Genomic DNA, 21,609 nt, shown 5'->3' with positions numbered 1-21,609 from the left:
CCTTAGGTCCACTCTTCCTGTGGTACAATCTACGGATTTAAATAAATGCTAAGGACATGCATTCATCATTATAATATCATACAGAGCATTTTCACTACCCTAAAAGCAGAATCATTTAGATTCCCAGAATATAGAAAATAATAATTCTTTTCACATAGTGTCTAATATTCATTAAATTCTGAATAAAACCTCTTACATCATTTTGTTGGGAAAAATAGCAGATTGAATGAGATACCCATATGAATTTGCACTGTGAGAATTATTAGTTCATACATACCAAAAAATCAAGCTGGTATTTCACAAAGATCAGTATTACAAATGGCCAATCCCAGTATTCATTAAGTGGACACTCCATGTTTCTAAACAGAAAGAAAGGACACAATTTCAGATATTCTCTCTTGTCCTCATCCTCTATCCTCTACTTCTTTTTATTGCTTTGCTATATCTTGTAAAGGACAGTATAAAAATATGATGAATCATGAAAATGATAAAATGGTTACTATGGCTTTCTAATGCATTAGCTGAAATACTCACCATGAGTTTGAAAGCCCTCAAACACTGCCATAACCTTGCCGACCACTTTCCTTTCCCGCTTCTGGGCATGTGTGCTCCAACCACACCTGTTATTACTATCCTTCATAAATATACCCACATACCATCTCATTCACTAAATTTTCAGGATTTCTTAGTGACAAAGACCTTCCTCTCACTGTGCACACAGAACCCAGTTCAGATGCCATCTTCTCAGAAAACCTTCTTGCTAACGACTTTCCAATGGTAAAAACTGTGTGTGTGTGTGTGTGTGTGTGTGTCTGTGTGTCTGTGTGTAGTGAATCTATCCTTAATTATAGCCTTCTTCATTTTTGTTTTAATATCTGTGTTCATTTGATTTTATGTTCCATAAAGCAAGCTCATTTTGTTCTATTTGGGTAATTCAGGATAGGCTGGCAGGCAATTTACTGGAGATCAGTCAAAAAGAAACCAGTACCAGAACGCTAGCCTTTGTGCTCCATGGCAACCTCTCCTTCTTGGACACTCCACTCACTACTGCCATGAGAAGCATCAGACACCAGCCACTCGAGTAGAGCCAGCATAAAGCCAGAAACCATACATACGTAAGGAACAAAACCATGGACACATCCAGTACATGTCCTGACTAGCAAATGGATGGAAAATCCTGATGAGTCAGAAAAAAAAAAAAGAGAGAGAGAGACCAGCATTTATATTTATACTTAAATGTAAATACACAGTGCAAGGCTGAGCAAAGAATTTTGCAAGGGACAAAGGAGCACTTCATCCTAGGATTTCACTAGAGTTTTCTTCTCATTCCTCCACTCTGGAGAACATCTCTCACTCCAACACCAGAAAGAAAATGTAATTCTTAGGTATCAGTGGGTTTGGGCAGCCAACATTACAGTCATTAATATCAGAGCAAGGAGTATCATAGTGCCATAGAATCGTGGTAACAACACTTTCTATGAATACTGATTGCCATGGTCAGTATACAGCCTTTCCTTTTCCTGACCTTAAGCTTTGCAAGTAAGAAATCCACCTGTGTAGGATACTATTCCTCTACACCCTTCAATGTACCCCTCATTCGATAAGAATTGGTCCTGAGACAGTGCTGCATCAAGGACAGTGAAAGGCAGAAACCCTGACATATCAGAATCTTCTCATTACTGAGAGAAATAAGCTTCCTGGCACGTCATGCTTCTCAAAGATTGAAAGAATTACATAATGGCAACTATCAGAAACTTCAGTACTGAATGGGAATCAAGAGAATGAATGTAGTTTACTAAAAAAAAAAAAAAAAAAAAGTAAATTACTTGGGTTTTTAAACTTACCCTATTTCTTGTACAGAAGGAGATGAGATCCAATAGAGAGCCCATAGTTTTTTCTCTTGCAAATCTGATTTATCTTGAAGATGAATCATATGCAGTGTGTTTGAAACATGTAATCTGTACTTCGAATACTTCTACTCAGCTTTCCACTGCAGGATCTATGTGGAGAGAAGATACACCACAGGTAGCCAATCTTTCCTAGAGGCTTGGGTTAGAGTCTTCAATGAGGTCTGTAATATCAGCAGAACATTTCTTATTTCTACTGTTAGAACTTTCTAGAATATAAAGGAATTATTCCCACAATCCTATGATAGAAAAATCTCTAAAGGCAGCTCTATGCCCAAAACAATTCCTTGGCAGAGCGTATGGATTAAACATTTGTTCGTCCTCCAATAGATATCCAATAGATATATAGAGATTTCATAGAAGTTCACAAATACCCAGCCTTTGGAGGAATAAGGGCTGTGCCCTTCCCACCCAACCCCAGAGGATTTGCTCTACAAACTACTTAGCTCAGTCCCTCCTGGATCAATGCAAACCACGGGGCCAAGTAATCCCAGACAGGCTATCATCTGACAGATCCTGTCCACAGAATCCATCTCTCCTCCTAGACTCCCAAAGGGACCCATCCCATTTCAGTGACCAACTGCTCCACTGGTGTCCCTGGTCTAAGGAGAAAGTATGCCTTTCAAGTCACAATGAAGTAGAGACTAATAAAAGTTCCCAAAGACTTTTCTCTTTAAGTGAAATCTTTTCTAACAGCACACGAACCTCTGAGCCCAGGTACATTTTCCAACACATGTGATATGATTGAGTTTTATTTTCATAATAAACGTCTCTATGACTTTGAGCAACCTCTTAACTTCTCTCATTTTCCTATCTGTAATGATAGTAAAATGATACTGTAGATATAATAATTATTTTCAATCTTAATAATACTGGTAAAATATAATTACGGTGAAAACTACTAATTACGATTTCTATAATTTCTATAATACTTTGAAGTTATTCAGGCAAATGTAAAGAAAAGATAGAAAATTGGAATTGAAAATGCTTTTACTGATTTTTTGTTTGTTTTTAAAGCAACTTAAGGAGGAATGCCTTCCTGCTTCAGTGGTTGAGCATCTCCTCTGGCTCAGGATGTGATCCCAGGGTGCCAGATTTTCTCCCACATCTGGCTCCCTGTAAGGACCTGCTTCTCCTTCTTCCTGTATCTCTGCCTCTTTCACTATGTGTCTCTAATGAATAAATAAATAAAATATTAAAAAAATAAAGCCGCGTAAGTTATAATTTACCTACAAAACATGCACATATTTTTGATTGAACAATTCTATACATTATCGGTGCTCAACACGACAGGTGTTCTCTCAATTACATTCACCCTTTTATCCTAACTGCCCACCTTCCCTCTGGTAACCACCATTTTATTCTCCATATTTTAAGAATCTGAGTTTTTTTGTTTGTGACCTTTTTTCTTTGCTCATTTGTCTTCTTTCTGAAATCTACATAGATAGTAGTGAATTCATATGGTATTTGTCTTAGTCTGTCTGAATTTCACTTATGTTTAGACTGACTCAATCCATTCATGTTGTTGCAAAAATATATTTGGATAAATAATAGTGGAATTACTGGATCACATGGCAATTCTATTTTTCTATTTTTCATTTTTGAGGAACTTCCATCCTGATTTCTACAGTGGCCGCACCAGTTTATATTCCCACCAGAGGGTATGAGGGTACATTTTATTCCACATCCTTGCCAACACTCTTTATTTCTTGTTTTTTTTTTCTTTTTATTTTAGTCATTCTGACTGGTGTGAAGTGACATCCCACTGTGATTTTGATTTTCATTTCCCTGATGATGAGTGACATTGAACATCTTTTCATGTGTTAAATTGTTATTTCTCTATCTTCTTAGAAAAATGTCTATTCAGGTTCTCTGTCCATTTTTTAAGTAAGATTTTTAGTCTTTGTGGTGGTGAGTTATGTACATTCTTTACATCTTTTAGATATTAACACCTTAACATTTTCATCTGTCTCCATGAATATTTTGATTTCCCGTTTGATTATTTGTTTGACCTATTTAATGTTTAGGAGTAGGATTCTTTGCTTCATGTATTTGTGTTCTTTCTAGATTTCTTCTTGTGAGTACTTCAACTTTTATACGACTGTGACCAAAAACGGTGTGTAATATGATTTCAGACTTTTTTATTTTGTTAAGTCTTGTTTGTTTTGTACCCTAATTGAGATCTATTCAAGATAATGTCCCCTGTGAACTTGAAAAGAATGTCTTCTGCTCTATTGGGATATAATGTTCTGAATATCTTAGGCCCATTTGGTCAAATATGTCATTCAAAGCCACTCTTTCTAGTTTATTTCTTTTTTTTGTCTGGATGATCTGTCTATTGGTGGAGCTGAGGTATAAGAATTCCCTACTGTTATTGCAGTACTGCAAATTTCTTCTTTTGTGCCTGTTAGTAGTTGTTTAATTCATTTAGGTGAAAACATGTGTGGTCCCAGTAATTGCAATAGTTATATCCTTTTGTTGAACTCACTTCAGAACTAAGACACGGAGAGGTGGAAAGAGACAGGCTGGAAAAACATTTACCATGCAAATAGAAGCAAAAGGAAAGCTAAGGCAGAAATACTAATATCAGACAAAATAGGTGAGTCATGTCTCGTCTCTTCTCTGATCAAAGTTCTCCAATGGTGCTCCACTTCATTTCATCAAAAAGGAAGACATGTAATGCAACCTACAAGGCTCTATGTGATCTAGACCCAACAATTCCTCTTTGATCTCACCTAGTACTCTCAAGGATCCCATCTCATTAGCCTCATACCCTCCAAGACATTACTGTAGTGTATATCCACATGACTGACTCCTTCACCACCTTCAAGTATTTATTCCAAAGTGATGTCTGCCATGAAGACTTCTGTGACCACCTATTTAAAGCTGCAGAATGGGGAGAGACTTAACATGGCAGAGGAGTAGGGGACCTTCATCTTCTCTCGTCTCTGGAAATCAGCTGGATACCTAACAAATCATACCGAACAACTGCAAAATCAACTGGCGATCTGAGAAAAAGTTGCTACAATTCTACAAATAGAAAAATAACCACTTTTTGCAATGGAGGGTGTATAGAGAAATGAATCTGAGGCCATCTATCAGAGAATAAACCATGGGCATTGAAGCCTCCATTATTCAAGTACCAGATGATGGTGTAAGCAGTGGAGTGCAAAATTGGGACTTTTACAAGTTTGCCTGAAGGGTGGTCAGGAGGTGAAGAAAGACAGAATCCTGGGTTTGACAGCATGGTCTCAGGATTCCTGGCATCACAAAAAGAATGGGGGTACCAGAGTGCAGCAGAGTGTTCCCAGGCACTGGGGCAGAGTACCTTATTGCAGACAGTCAGCCCAGGACCAACATTCAACTCAGTCTTGCCATAAACAGGGAACGTCAGCAAGGTAGGGTGACTGCTCTCTGCGGAGGGGCCCAGAAAGTGACAGAAACACTGAGAGGCCCCCACTTCTCCAGGAGGTGTATTACTGCTGAGTGCCACAGAAGTCTTTAAAACTTGGATTCTTGAAACGAGATCACATGCACTGGGTCACAGGCTGGTTTAGCACTGAATGTGAACTGAAACCAGGGGGATAAGAGTGATAGACTGCTTTTACCTGAGCACTCACTGAAGAATAAGGGACATGAACTTTCAGCGTGAGGGCTGGAGATGGAGGTGCAGCTCTGATTTTCCTTCTCAACCCCTATAATGGTACGGAAAGCCTTAAGGCAACAAAAGTCACATAGAGAAATCTGGAGCTGTATATTTAGCCTGGCTCCCTGCAAAGGGCAGAGCAATAAAATCCACGACAAGAAACCTGAGAGTCACTGCACCAGGCACCTCGCCCAGAAGATCTGCAGGGACATCTGCTAAGACCAAGGTAACCAATGATAGAGAACTGCCAAACTCCAGCACTAGGGGAAAATAGTATATAGAATTTAAGGTTTTTTCTCATATTTCTTCACTCTTTCACATTAATCTTTTTGTTGCTTTTCAAATAATTTCTTATTTTATCAACTCTTTTAAAGTCTCTTTGATTTTCATTTTATAGTTCTATTTTAACCGGTCATTGAATCCAATTAATTGTTTTGATTATATATAAATTTGCCTTTCTTTACAATTTGAGATCTAATTTCTTCAAAGGAGCCAACCAAAATACACCCAGGATCTAGTGTAGCGCTCCGTCTGTTCAGAATTTGGTTATATTCTCTCTCTTTCTTTAATTATTTTTCTTTTTTTTAAGATTTTATTTTATTTACTCATGAGAGATACAGAGCAAGTGAGACAGAGGCAGAGGGAGAAGGGGCTCCACGCAGGGAGCCCGATGTGGGACTCGATCTGGTCTCCAGGATCAGTCCCCGGGCTGCAGGCAGAGTTAAACCGCTGTGCCACCGGGGCTGCCCATCTTTAATTCTTTTTCTGTTGCTTCTGATTTTTTTCATGTATATTTCTCTGGAATCACTGTTGCCATTTTAGTATTTTGTTCTCTTTCATGTTCTTCTATGGTCAGAATGACAATACAGAAGAACTCACTTCAAAAGAGTACACAAGGCAGTATTCACTGCCAAGGACCTAATCAGTAGAGATAGAAGCAACATGTTGGAAGTAGATTCAGAATAAAAATTATAAAGATACTACCTGGGCTGAAAAAAAGCGTAGAAGACACTAGAGAGTCCCTTTCTGGCAAAATAAAAGAACTAAAATCTAAGGAGGTCAAAACTAAAAAGGCTACTATTCCTGAGATGCAATAAAAAATGGAGGCTCTAACTGCTGGGGAAAAAATGAGATGGAAGAGAGGATGAGTGATATAGAAAACAAATTGAGAAGAATAAGAAAACTGAAGTTAAAAAAAAAGAGATAAACAACTACGGAATCACAAGGGAAAAATTTGAGAGATAAGTGATACCATAAGATGAAACAATATTAGCATAATTGGGGTCCCAAAAGAAGAGGAAAAAGTAAGAGAGAAAGTGGGGAAGAAGGTATATAAAAGCATATTATAGCTGAAAATTCTTCTAATCTGAGGAAGGAGACAGGCATTCAGATTCAGAAGGAACAAAGGATCCCCCTCAAAATCAATACAAAAGTAGTCTAACACCTCAACATATAACAGTGGAGCTTGCAAATTTCAGAGACAGAGAGAAAACTCTGAAAGCAGCTCAGGACAAGAGGTCCTGAATCTATGAGGGTAGGAAAATAAGAGTCCCACTGTCTTATCCACAGAGACCTAGAAGGCTGGAAAGGACTGGCATGATATATTCAGGATGCTAAATGAAAACAGTATGCAGACAAGGATACTATATCCAGCAAGGCTGTCATTCAGAATAGGAGAGATAAAGAGATCCAGGAAAAAGAGAAACTGAAAGAACTTGTGATCACTAAACCAGCCCACCAGGAAATATTAAAGAGGATCCTGGAAGTGAAAAGAGAGCCCAAAAGTAACATAAACCAGAAATGAACAGAGATAATATACAGAAATAGTGACTTTACAGGTCAAGCAATGACAATGGATTCGTATCGCTCAATGTTCACTCTAAATATGAATGGGATAAATACTAGAATCATAAGTCATAGGTTCAATTTGGATAAAAAAAAAGCATGACACTTTGATATGTCGTCTACAATCGGCACAATTTAGACCGAAAGACACTTCCAGATCAAAAGCGAGGAGGACGAGAACCATCTATCATGCTAGTGGACATAAAACAAAAACAAAAACAAAAACGTTTAGGGGAATCTTTATAACAGACACATTAGTTTCTAACCTGAAGACAGTCATAAGAGATGAGGAAGGACAATGTATCATAATTAAGTGGTCCATCAAACAAGAAGAATTAAAACTGCAATTATTTAGACTCTAATAGAGGAGCAGCCAAATATATAAAGCAAATAACAACAGAATTAAGAAACACTTTGACAATAATACAGTAATAGTGGGCATCTTTAACACAACATTCACAAAAATGCACAGATCATCAAAGCAGAATTTCAGTAAGGAAACAAGGGCTTTGAATGACACACTGGTCCAGACGGACATTACAGACATATTCAGAGCATGCCTTCCTAAAGCAAAAGACTACATATTCTTCTTGAGTGAATACAGATCATTTTCCATTATCGATCGCAGCTGAATCAAAAATCAGGTCTCAACTGAATTCAAAAGATTGGGATTATTCCCTGCAATTTTTCTGACTATAATGATTGGAATTTTGAACTCAATCACAACAGGAAATTTAGGAGGGACAAAATTCATTCGGGTTAAAGCATCCTACTAAAGAATGAATGGGTCAAAGAAGAAACTAAAGAAAAATCTTTAAAAATTCATGAAATGAAATAAAAGGAAAACACAACAGTTCAGATGAAGCAAAGGCAGTCTTAAGAGAGAAGTATACAGTGATACAAGCTGTTCTCAACACAGGAAAGGTCTCAACTACACAACTTAACCTTACACCTAAAGGAGCTAAATGTCGCAAGAGAAGAGAAATAATAAAGATTATAGCAGAAATTGATGAAATACAAACTAAAAGAACAGTAGACTAGAACAACAAAACTAGAAGCTGGTTACTTTGAAAGAATTAATAAGATCAAGAAACCACTAGACTGACCTATCAAAAACAAAAGATCAAGGACCTGAATAAATAAAACCATAAATGAAGAGGTGAGATCACTACCAACACCAAGGAAATACAAACAATTTCATAGATTGCTATGTGCAATTATATGCCAACCAATTAGGCAATCTAGAAGAAATGAAAGCATTCCTGGAAACACATGACCTACCAAAACTGAAGCAAGAAGAAATAGAAAGCCTGAACAGAATCAAAACCAGCAAAGACATTGAAGCAATAATCAAAGATCACCTAACAAACTACAACTCAAGACCAGATGACTTCCTAGGGGAATTCTACCAAACATTTAGGGAAGAACTAATACCTATTTTTGGAAGCTATATCAAAAAAATAGAAATGGAAGGAATACTTCCAAACTTATTCTATAAGACCAGCATTACCTTGATCTCAAAACCAGACAAAGATTCCACCAAAAGGAAAAATACAGAACAATATCCCGAATAAACAAGGATGCAAAAATTCTCAGGAGACAGCCATTAGGATCCAAAAGCACATCAAAAGGATTAATCACCATGACCAAGTGGGATTTCTTTCTGGGCTTCAAGGGTGGTTCAACATCTACAAATCAATCAGAGTGACACATCCATTAATAAAAGAAAGGATGAGAGCCACAGGATCCTCTCAGTTGATGCAGAAAAAGCATTCGACAAAATACAGCATCCTTTCCTGATTAAAACTCTCCAGAGTGTAGGGATATAGGGAGCTTATCTCAATATCATAAAAGCTCTATATATACATATAAAAATAAAACACACAAACAACAACCCACAGAGAATATCATTCTCAATCAATGGTCAGGAACACAGCAGGGATACCGACTCACCACTGCTGTTCAAAATAGTACGAGACATTTTAACCTCAGCAAGGAGACAAAAAAGAGAAAAAGAGGAATAAAAGGCATCCAAATCAGCAAAGAAGCCATCGAACTCTCACTCTTTACAGATGACATGATACTATATGTGGAAAATCCAAAAGACTCCACTCAAATATTGCTAGATCTCATATAAGTATTCAGCAACATGGCAGCATATGAAATCATTGCACAGAAATAAGTTGCCTTTCTATACAGTAACAGTAAGACTGAAGAAAGTGACATTACGGGATTAATCCTATTGACGATTGCACCAAAAATCAAAAATACCTACGAACAAACCTAACCAAAGTGGTAAAAAAAGATCTGTACTCTGAAAACATAGAATACGTATTAAAGAAATTAAAGAAATGAAGGGTGACAGAATTTATTGGAAAAAAATACCATGCTCATGACTGGAACAACAAATACTGTGAAAATGTCTATGCTACCCAGAGCAATCTACACATTCAATGCAATCTCTATCAAAGTATAATCGGTAGTTTTCACTGAGCTGGAACTAATAATCCTAGATTTGTATGGAACCAGAACAGACCCCAGGTAGACTGAGGAAAGTTGAAAAAGAAAACTAAAACTGGTGGCATCACAATTCTGGACCTCAAGCTGTATTACAAAGCTGTAAGCATCAGAGAATATGCTCCTGGCACAAAAGCAAACACAGAGATCAATAGAATAGAGGTCCCAGAAATGAACCCTCATCATGATGGTCCACTAATATTCAAATCTTCAACAAACCAGGGAGGAATATCCAATGGAAAATAGTCTCTTCAACAAATGGTGTGGGATAATTGGACAGCCACATTGCAGAAGAATGGAACTGGATCATTTTCTTATACCAACACAAAAAGTGACCCAAAAGTTGGTGATAGACCTGTGAGACAAGAATCCATCAAAGTCCTAGAGGAGGGCACATGCTGAAACATCTTTCACCTCAGCCACAGCAACTTCTTGCTAGACACAGCTCTCCAGGCAAGGGAAAGAAAAGCAAAAATGAACTATCTGGATTCATCAAGATATAAAGCTTTCGCAAAGGAAAGGAAATAGTCAACAAAAAGAAAAGGCAACCTACAGAATAGAGAAGATATTTGCAAATGATGTATCAGGCTAGTATTCAAGATCTCCTAAGAAACTTATTTAACTCAATACCCCCCAAAACATTGCTGTCAGGAAATAAAAGAGTTGAGCAGACGTTTCTCAAAGTAGACCTACAAATGGCCAACAGACACATGAAAAATGCTCCACATGCCTTGACATCAGGGAAATACAACTCAAAACCACAATGAGATACCATCTCACACCAGTCAGAATGGCTAAAATTGACAAGTCAGGAAACGACAAATGTCGGTGAGGATGCAGAGAAAGAGGACGCTCTCACAATACTAGTGAGCATGCATGCTGATGCAGCCACTCTGGAAAACAGTATGGAGGTCCCCAAGAGGTTGAAAATAGAGCTACCCTACAATGCAGCAATTGAACTACTAGGAATTTACTCCAAAGATACAAATATATGGAATCAAAGGACCACCTGTACCCCAATGTTCACAGCAGGAATATGCAAGATAGACAGACTGTGGAAAGGTCCCGATGTCCAACCACAGATGAATGCATAAAGATGTGGTGGATAATACAATGGACTATTATGCAGCCATCAGAAGGATTAAGCCTTACCATTTACATCAACATGGATGGAATCAGAGGATATGATTCTGAGAAAAAGAAGTCAATTAGAGGAAAAAAAAATCATATGGTTTCACTCATGTGTGGAATTTAAGAAACAAAACAGAGGATCATGGAAAAGGGGAGGGAAATTGAAATAGGATGAAATCAGAGAGGGAGACATATGAGAGACTCTTAACTATGTGAAAGAAACTGAGGGCTGCTGGAGAGGAGATTGGTGGTGGAATGCGGTAACCAGATTGCAGGCTTTAAGGAGGACACATGAGGTGATAAGTACTGGGTATTATAGCAACTGATGAATTACTAAATTCTACATCTGAAATTAATGATATAATATATCAACGATAATTAAATTTAAATGAAGCAAACAAAAGACAGGTAGTGATCATTAGAACATAATCATTGGAAGCAGAGGGGTCCGGTTATTCTATGGAGGGTACCTCATCCTGGGAAGGAGGAGAAAGATTCTATCAGCAGATAATGTTTCAACTGTGTTTGAATTTTCTTCAGATTTCATGAGGGTAATTGCAGAAACATATCAATCAATATTTTAATGATGATAAGAACCAATAAATAACAAAAAGGATCAGGTGGAAATAGCCATGTGAAAATTACTGGGGTGAAAATTCTAGAAAGGGAGACTCTAATACAGCACTCCTGGGGTATATTCAAGGAGCTGTGAAAGACCAGGAACATAATGGTCCAGGAAGAGAGTTGCAAGAAGCAAGAACAGAAATACACACAGGGTCAGACTATAGTGCTGAGACCACTAACTGTTCCTCAAACCACAAAGAATATGAATGTTGTTATTGTCTCTTAAAAATGACACAGACTCCAAAATTTTCAGGAGCAATGACTCACTTTTGTGCTATAAGGAGTTGGGGGAATAGTTGTGAAAAGATTTTGCAGCTAGCTTCTATTTGTCCTTTAAGTTTTGATCGTAGAAGGAACTTTACAAATGCGTTAGAAAACATTTCACCATAAAATACTTCTCTTAGCTTTATATTTTACAATTTCTATTGTGTTCAATACAGAAGAAAAAGTCCATACCGTATGATGACCTTCATCTTACAAAAACCCTTAGGATGATCTTTATTTTATTATGATCCCATAGTACAAACACTGGGAAGGACCTCAGAATGAGGTCCATGTCTTTATATCTGTGAAATGTATAAGGTTTTAGAACTTGATAAAGGTCAATCAAATAAATAATGTCATGCTAGATTTACTTTATGTTTCTCATTCTATTATTGAGAACTCATGAGACTGTGCCATCCTATAATTAGTAGTCAGGTAACAGCATGCCTCTATCTCTCAGTAAATACATTTTAGCAGACAAGGCCTGGAATTTTTTTACGTATTCTGCTTTCCAACACAATCCTAAGTTTGCTGATTTCTGTTGCCAGGATTTCCTGATAATCAACTTCTATTAATAAAACAAAAAGAACTATTTCTGAGATGCCAACATGGGATTTTCTAACATTTAGTCTGGATTATAATTAAATTAATTACAGCAAACTGAAAGTAAAATGAGTCTCGTTAACTTGATCAAAGAATATGTTCCAGAAGTCTAAAGGAAGTGTTACCTTTAATTTTAAGAGAGTTCCATTAAATTCAGGAACAAGATAAGGCCACCTTTTATAGCTGTCATTATTATGTACTGCACTGGCTTTTAATACCAGGTCCTTAACCCCATATTCTAACAGAGATCAAAAGATTTAAAACATTGAATGAAGCCACACTGTGCAAAGATATTTAAGAAGGATTTTAAGCCCTTACACCCTATAGAAATGGAACAAATCTTTTCCCCTTTAGAGTCTACCAGGACTAAGTTCTTGTGTGTGGTTGCCTAATGAGGGGCATATATCCAAATTTGTCCCTCACCCAGATTTTTAAGAGAAATAAGGCACCCATATTTCATATGCATGTTAATTATTTGAATATACTGATGACCTATTATAAAATCTTATGTTAAACAATTTTTGGATTAAACAAATTTGCAAATTTTCAGGTAAATTCAGTCTAGCAGCCTGTCACTTTGGAAATTCTGTTTCAAACAATGAATGGAAAAGGAAATAAAGTAGTTGAAGCAACACAAAACAACACAAGTCATTACTGGCTGATGTTTTCATCTACTTCTCCAAACCAAGACAATCAGCTTGCAGATTAAACTACTTATTAAAAGAGCTTACTCGAAAACCAGCATAATAATACTTCCAAATGTAAGTATAATAGACAATTATAAAATGGAATAAATCTCCACTAGAATAAAAATAAAATTATGAGATGTAACAGAAACATGAATAGTCTTATCGAAGAACAATAAAACTAAACAAAAAGAAATACAACAACTGAATCAGCTAAATTATACAATTTGGAAGTGAATGAACTGCCTCTTTAAAGTTGTTCATTTTTCCCAATTAATTGACACACTGAGTGAATTCCTAAACATAATTACTGAAGATGATTTGCATGGAAACGGAGTAAAAGATTCTAAAGTACATATGGTTGAATGTATAGAAGAATCAAGGATTTTTGGGGATAGAGGGAGAAGAACCAAGTGCAAATATATCATAAAGCTGTAGTATGATATCAAATTGAGTATGCCCACAGAATAAACAAATATGTTAAGAGGACAGAGAGTATCATGCAAACAAATTCAACAATATAAATTTGGTAATTTAATATAGAATGAGGTTGAAAGTATCAACATGAAAATAAATTATAATAAGATAAATGACTATCAATTTGGAAAAAAGGTTAGAAAGTATGTCAAAAACTCAATAAGGGCAGTCCCGGCAGCTCAGTGGTTGAGCGGTGCCTTCAGCCCAGGGCCTGATCCTGGAGACCAAGGATGGAGTCCCACGTCGGGCTCCTTGCACAGAGCCCACTTCTCCCTCTGCCTGTGTCTCTGCCTCTCTCTCTCTCTCTCTCTCTCTCTCTTTCTCTCATGAATGAATAAAATCTTTAAAAAAAAAGATAAAAATGCATTAGTTACAGCAGGAATCGGGACATGGGAGATGGAATGGAAGGAGAGTGCACTAGTTTCCTTTTTTCATAGCTCATAATTATTTTTAATAATGTAAAAACAAACCCGATTCAAAGAAAATGTAGTGTTTTAAATTTCTGGACATAATGCAGTCACTGAACTTCCCCTTTGCTGAAAGTAGCTAGAAGCTGCACAAAATACTGGAAACATCGTTTTCACTATTGGATGACTGGCAACATACTCCTGGGACCCTTTAGGGAAAGGAGACAGATCAGGGGAGTGCTAGGACAGCCTCAGGCTAACCAAGAAGCCTCCAACTCCTTGTAGAGGTGAGGAGAACTGCAAATGGCTCCCCTCACCCTTGACATCACAAAAACGGTTCTCTAAGAGCTCTCTTGGATCTTTAATGAATTCCTTTTCTTTTTTTAACCCCTGAACATTCAAGGATTGATTTTCAGACTTCCTTTCCTTTCTCCCCTTCCAATGCTTAGAGTGATTCCTTGTCCCCTTTCCTCATGACTACTTCCTCATGTCAATCCCCACCCAATTCACTTTGAAATCTTCCCCATTGGCAGATACAGTTTAATTATACCAATTTGTTCATGAAAATGTATCTTTTATGTGAGTGCAAACAAATATTTCTCTAATGTCCTCATTCATTCTCTGATAAATGTCCTCATCGGGTCTTAAGTCTTTAGTCCAACACCACTTCCTATGTAAGAATACTGGGCATCTTTGGCGGGACAGGATAACATTGTGCTTCCATTGGCAGAAACTTTTCACATACTTATGAAATTCATTTCATTCTTTTCTCATTAGCCTATATCAATTAAAGTAATACTTCCTGGTGCCGTTTTGTTGGGTATTATAAACTCAGGTACTGAAAGAGCATCACATGGAAGTGCTTGATTATAGGTTATGATGTGGCAGTGGTGGTGGCAGGTATGTATTATACATATCAGTTGGGTTATCTTCAAAGGTGAAAATGTATATTTTAAAACATTCTCATATAAAAACAAAAGACAAAAATTGAAATGAACTAAAACAGACTTTTCAATCATGAGTTCTCCAAAATAATCTGAATTTTGATTTTTCAGACATATTAGGGCAGAAAGAAACCTTTTTTTTTTTTTTTTTTCCTGATACCCAAACAAAAACTCTTGGCAGTCAAGGGAGGTAAGCTACATTAAGTCAAGATGTAGAGATACTGAGACTTCGCTTTTTTTTTTTTTTCCTGCAAATGTCCATGCATCCAGAATTGATTCTCAAAATATAAGAAAGGCAAAGCTTCTGCTCTCCAACGTGGACAAATTTCCCACTTTTCCTTGCCCTTTTCTTGCTTTTCACCTTGCCTCCCTTCTCCCCTTTATCCTCCCTTCTGTGTATTTCTTTCTGCATATTCCTGCTGTCAAATCCCCTCACTGTCTCTTCTTTCTCCCTTGTGAAGAGCAATGGGAACGACCCCCGAAAAGGCAGCTGAGGGGCTGATACCACCCATCACTGCCAAGTATAAGATTCTCTTTCTCTCACCACTCACAGAATTTTGAGAAAATTTCGAGTCACAGTACAGGTTTTCACCAATATTTAAGCTTTTATTAGAGGTTGAGGGTCCCTCCATGTAGATTCCTCAGTGAGGCAAGCTCAAGTATAGATTCCAGAGCAGAATTTCTTAGAACACCTTCTCCAAATGCCAGGTTGTCAAGACAGCCCCCTACATTAAGTTCCAGTTACATATGGATTAACACCTTGACCACATTCATTACGCTAGAATAAAACTTAGACAAAGAATTGGTGTGTGCTCACACACACAATCATTCTCTCACTAGTTAATGCTTTCCTTCTGAAGGCAAATTGATCCAGGAAGCTAAATTATCATGTTATTCACATATTCATCTTGACTATGACGAGATGTCAAAACCTTTCAACTAAGGTCTATGATAGGTTTTTCTTTCTTTCTTTTTTTTTTTTATTTATTTATGATAGTCACACACACAGAGAGAGAGAGAGAGAGGCAGAGACACACGCAGAGGGAGAAGCAGGCTCCATGCACCGGGAGCCCGACGTGGGACTCGATTCCGGGTGCCCAGGATCGCGCCCTGGGCCAAAGGCAGGCGCCAAGCTGCTGCGCCACCCACAGATCCCAATGATAGGTTTTTCAAGGTGGTTTGGACTTCAAGTAATCCTATTCTTTTTTTTTATTAGATTTTTTATTTATTCATGAGAGACAGAGAGAGGGCGAGGGCGCAGAGACCCAGACAGTGAGAGAAGCAGGCTCCATGCGGGGAGCCCAATGTGGGACTCGATCCCGGATCTCCAGGATCACACCCTGGGTCAAAGGCGGGCGCTAAACTGCCAAGACATCCAGAGATCCCCAAGTAATCTTATTCTAATGCAATCCTCTCAGAATAAGGAGTCTTTATATTTATTACTATTTATTAATATTAATACAATTAAATATACAAAAAGCATGATTACAAATACTAATTGGTTTTAATCCTGAAGGAAAAATTTTTTATCTTTCCTGTCCATGAAGGAAAACCAAACTGTTAAGGAAATATACATTAGAATCCCTGAATATCATGTATCAGCAGAAGTCACCCTTTGCTACACCATAACTTTTTCATGGCATTTTTCACTTCCGCATTCCTCAGTGTATAGATCAGAGGGTTCAGCAAGGGTGTCCCAATGGTATAAAACACTGCCACCACCTTGTCTACTGGAAATGTGGTTGCCGGGCGTGTATACATGAATATACATGGGCCAAAAAATAGGACAACCACAATAAAATGGGAGGTGCAGGTTGAAAGGGCTTTTCGCCTTCCTTCTGCACTGTGGTTTCTCAGAGAGTACAAGATGACAACATAGGAGATAAGCAAGATTATGAAACTCACCAAGCATATGGCTCCACTATTAGTAACAACTAGCAAATTTATTACATAAGTGTCCATGCAAGCAAGTTTCAACAAGGGCTGCAAATCACAGAAATAGTGATCAATCACATTGGGACCACAGAAAGGCAATCTCGAAGCCAGGAAAATTTGTGCTGAAGAGTGGATACAGGATCCCACCCAACCCAGAATCACCAGCACACTGCAGACATGCCTGTTCATGATGGTTGTGTATCGCAAGGGCTTACAAATGGCTACATAGCGATCAAAAGCCATCAGGATCAGCACGAAGATTTCCATGCATCCAAAGAAGTGGGCTGAAAAGACCTGAGTCATGCACTCCTTGTAGGAAATGGTCTTCTGCTGGGAAATGGCATCCACAATCAATCTGGGGGCAATGGTTGTAGAGAAGCAGGCATCAGCAAAGGACAGGTAAAATAGGAAGAAGTACATGGGACTCCCAAGAGTCCTGCTTCTTTTAATAGTCACTACAATGAGAAAGTTTCCCAACAGTGTGGCAAGGTAAAGCATTAAGAAGACCCCAAATATTGCTTTCTGTTTTCTTGGATCCTGTGTCAAGCCAAGCAGAATGAATTCATTCACGCTGCTATTCATTGACATAGTAGTTTGCAGGTTAAGTGAACTTGATAAAAGCTTAATCTGCAAAAGAAGAAAAGATGTGACATCTTGGGGAGATCATTGGGCTGACCTCTCAATTCCTTATTTTTGCTCTGTTAACCTCCAATTTTTTTAATCCCTGTGAATCTTTGTAAATCTGCAAAAGTCCAAGCCTCTCCCCGATATCTGTATTGATTCAAAAACTAACCCAATTGGATCAAAGCCTTTGCATTTGGGTAATAAAATGTCAATATCCTTTAAAAATTTTGATTCCTACCAAGTTTGAAAATGGCAGAACTTGTACTTTCCTTGGTCAGGTGCCTTCACTGCCTTGAAACTTGGCCTTCAGGCAGCCAGGGTGGCTCAGTGGTTTAGCGCTGCCTTCAGCCTGGGGCATGATCCTGGAAACCCAGGATCAAGTCCTATGTCAGGCTCCCAGCATGGAGCCTGCCTCTTCCTCTGCCTGTGTCTCTGCCACTTGCTCTCTATCTCTCTCTCTCATTAATAAATAAATAAAATCTTAAAACAAAAAAAGAATTTGGCCTTCACCTGAAAATTTATGTCTAATAGTCGCCCTACTTTACCTTGAGTTTCCTTAAGAATGAAAAAAAGATTTTTATGATCATGTATACACACATCTAGTTCATGTATTTTTCATTTTATCTATGTTCTCCGAAATCTGAAAAACACTATTCCGATATTATTTAGCACTCATTATGTTGGAGAAACGTCCTGAAGAAAATATCCTCAGTTGAGTTCACTGTTTTTGGGGTCCCTGACTTCATCTCTGAGCCTATCAGTATCTTGGATGAAATATCCTTTACAAAAACTTATTTTGACAGTCTTTAACCTCTTGTGTTCTATGTCACCTTCACTGATAATCATATTTGATAACAAAGGCCTGGAAAACTTTGAGGTTTGTCATAATTGAGGAAATTTCCTGTTTACCCTCTTTACTGTTCTATTAAACTGATGTCATCGAGAATCTCTGCATATGAATTCAATGTGGAAGAAAAATCTTAATGATGTCTATATTCTAAACAGTGTTTTTACACATATATGTTCCTTTTTGACCCTGAGTTGCCTTATTTCTAAAAATACCATTTGAAGAAAATTCGATAATTAAATATACTATGTTATGATTTTTCTGTTTGAAGTTCTTGTCCATAGCATATATAGTTTGTCACTAAAATCATTGTATGCCATTGTGTGTTCTGATTTTGACTTGGAATTATTATAACACTTCTTCCCATGTTACTATATTTTCCATGGTTCAATTGTTCATTTCATAACCGACATTGTAAAATTTTTCTAAATGGTATTTATTTGACCCTTTGTCCACCGAGATAGTGCTGTTGCTTTCAATTTTCATTCTCACAAACAACAATTCAGAGTAATTTTACAATCATGATATTGCTGCCCCAAATGCTTGATATTGTCATTGCTATTGGTAATTATTAAAAGGTTCTTCAATATTTTGTGTCCATTTATTAACTATATTTTATTTTCAAAAAATTCATGATATCATTAATTCTTCAAAGTACACAGAGGAATGAGAGAAGAAAATTACACTCTGTCTCAAAATTATTGACTCTATGATCCTACTCTCCAGAAATGACTATTTTTATGTGTTTTTTAAACATTCTAACAATATACTTGTATATGTGTATCTCTTTTGTATATACAAGTATGCCAATATTTCAAGGTTGATGATATTCCAAAAAAGCTGAAGAACATGCAAACACAAGTTATTTTGTGACATTATCTTATTACCTCACTGGGATAATAGTAAATAACTATATTTTATTATGTGCATATACCTTTTTATCATAAGCCACATTTAACAGTTTTACTGCATTTTTTAAAAAGATTTTTATTTATTTGTTCATGAGAGACACAGAGGCAGAGAATTAGGCAGAGGGAGAAGTAGGCTCCATGCAAGGAGCCCGACGTGGGACCGGATTCGGGGTCTCCAGGATCAGGCCCTGGGCAGAAGGTGGCGCCAAAACAACGAGCCACCTGGTATGCCCAGTTTTACTGCATTTTATATTTAATGATTGACCACCTGAGAATTTTTCATCTTTTGTCAGTTTATATTTTGCAGTCTTGATATTTTATCTGGAAAGGCTATTAATCTAGCAAAACATTACATTTTCTGGTCAAGAACACAGGTGCTAGATCCCTATGTCTTGAGTTCAAATCCTAGTTCCACTATATACTGGTTTGGGAAAGTCACTTTGAGCATAATCATGGTACCTAGGTAGATAAAATGAGAAAAATACCTGGCTTTTAGTGAGTAAGAACTATTAATTGCCACCTCTGCTTCTTTCACTCTCATGATTTTACTTTTACTGTGTTTCTGGGGCTTTTTCCCTTTTCCTGTTTTAATTTAGCCAATTTTCCTATTTTAATTTAGCTTACTTCCAAAACATTTTAAAATTATACTATCTACTCACTTCTCTCATAATCCTACAATAATCTTTTCTTTTAAGTATTGACTCACAAATATCTGGAGTTATTGTAAAGAATGGGAAAAATATTCCACTGCTCTTAATATTTTGAGAGTTAAGATAAATATAGTTGAGATCATTCATTATGTAAGGCACACTATCATTGATATTAGAAGAATACAAAGAGAAAAGAGAGAAGATTACAAATTTCTAAAGAATAGCTTAGGAGTGAAAAATTCAGAATTATGTTAACAGGTGAATCATAACTTTAACTGAAGAAAGACATTCTAAATTAGGTTTCCTAAGATGCAGATATTCTAAAGCAGGGCAGGAGGTAGGTTAGCACAGCGATAGTGCTTAGAAACCGAAGTCACACAGCGTAGATTTGTACCCCACCCAACTGCCCACTATGGTGAGATATGTAACAAGTCCCTTGATATCTCTGTGCTTCATTTTCTTCACCTGTAAACATTAAGAGCAAAGCAACCTACTTTTTAGGGTTTCTATGAAGGCTAAATAATTCAGTATGTACAAAGCATGGGAGATAGAGGTCTGTGCACCTGCAATTGCAATCGTTGCTTTCATTAGGATTATTAGTATCAATTTTCCATTATGATGATTAGTATCAACTTTCAAAGATATTAATCTACCTTGTTTATTTACCCATAAAAGAGATGCACAACTGTTTTGCACACTAATGTTCTGAATGCCAGACTTGTCACAATTGATTAGACATAATCACCATAACACCATCATCAATGAGAGGCCAGAGTTAACCCTAGGGTTCACTCTTCTTGTGGTACATTCTATGGATTTGGGTAAATGTTAAGGACATGCATCCATCATTATAATATCATACAGAGCATTTCCACTGGCCTAAAAGCAGAATCATGTTAGATTCACGAAACATAGAAGATAATTTTTTTCATGTACTGTCTAATATTCATTAAATTCTTAATAAGATGTCTCACGGTAGGGCAGCCCTAGTAGCTCAGCTGTTTAGCACCACCTTTAGTCCAGGGTGTGATCCTGGAGACCTGGGATTGAGTCCAACGTTGGGCTCCCTGCATGGAGCCAGCTTCTCCCTCTGCCTGTGTCCCTGCTTCTATCTCTCTCTGTCTCTTATGAATAAATAAATAAAATCTTTAAAAAAAAGTCTCACACTATTTTGTTGAGGAAAACATCAATTTGATTTTGGTACCTATATGAGTTTGCATTGTGAAAGTTATCATCTCATATGTACCACAAAATCTTCTTGGTATTTCACAAACATCAGAACTACAAATGGCCAATCCTAGATTTTTTTTAAAGATTTTATTCATTTACTCATGAGAGACTCAGAGAGAGAGGCATAGACACAGGCAGAGGGAGAAGCAGGCTCCACGCAGGGAGTTTGACATGGAATGGATTTCAGGTCTCCAGAATCACGCTGGGGGCCTAAGGCAGGTGCTACACCGCTGAGCCACCTGGGCTGCCCATAATCTCAGAATTCTTTAAATGGACCATCCATGTTGCTAAACAGAAAGAAAGGACACAATTTCAGATATTCTCTCTTCTCCTCATCCTGCATCCTCTACCTCATTTTATC

The 21,609-nt window shown here is 37.3% G+C and overlaps 2 protein-coding genes across 3 annotated transcripts in view; both read right to left on the bottom strand.

The window, feature by feature from the left end:
• Positions 1 to 277: 277 nt before the first annotated feature.
• Positions 278 to 21,609, bottom strand: part of LOC140613355 (olfactory receptor 4C11-like) — an 86,523-nt gene continuing 65,191 nt past the window's right edge. For both annotated transcript variants that reach the window (XR_012014472.1, XR_012014471.1), the window contains exons 2-3: positions 1,845 to 1,999; positions 278 to 359 (exon numbers count right to left, since the gene is read on the bottom strand). The gene's annotated coding sequence lies outside the window, so the exon portion shown is untranslated. The remainder of the gene's footprint in view (positions 360 to 1,844; positions 2,000 to 21,609) is intronic.
• LOC140613353 (olfactory receptor 4C11-like) lies at positions 16,542 to 17,574 on the bottom strand. Its single transcript, XM_072791886.1, has one exon. The coding sequence runs from the start codon at positions 17,572 to 17,574 to the stop codon at positions 16,660 to 16,662; it is 915 nt and encodes a 304-aa protein (XP_072647987.1). The 3' UTR covers positions 16,542 to 16,659.

The sequence above is a fragment of the Canis lupus genome, chromosome 21 (genome assembly GCF_048164855.1).
Source record: "Canis lupus baileyi chromosome 21, mCanLup2.hap1, whole genome shotgun sequence".
Classification (NCBI taxonomy): domain Eukaryota; kingdom Metazoa; phylum Chordata; class Mammalia; order Carnivora; family Canidae; genus Canis; species Canis lupus.
Note: the sequence above shows the minus strand (reverse complement) of the source record. Positions and strands in the feature narration are given on the sequence as shown.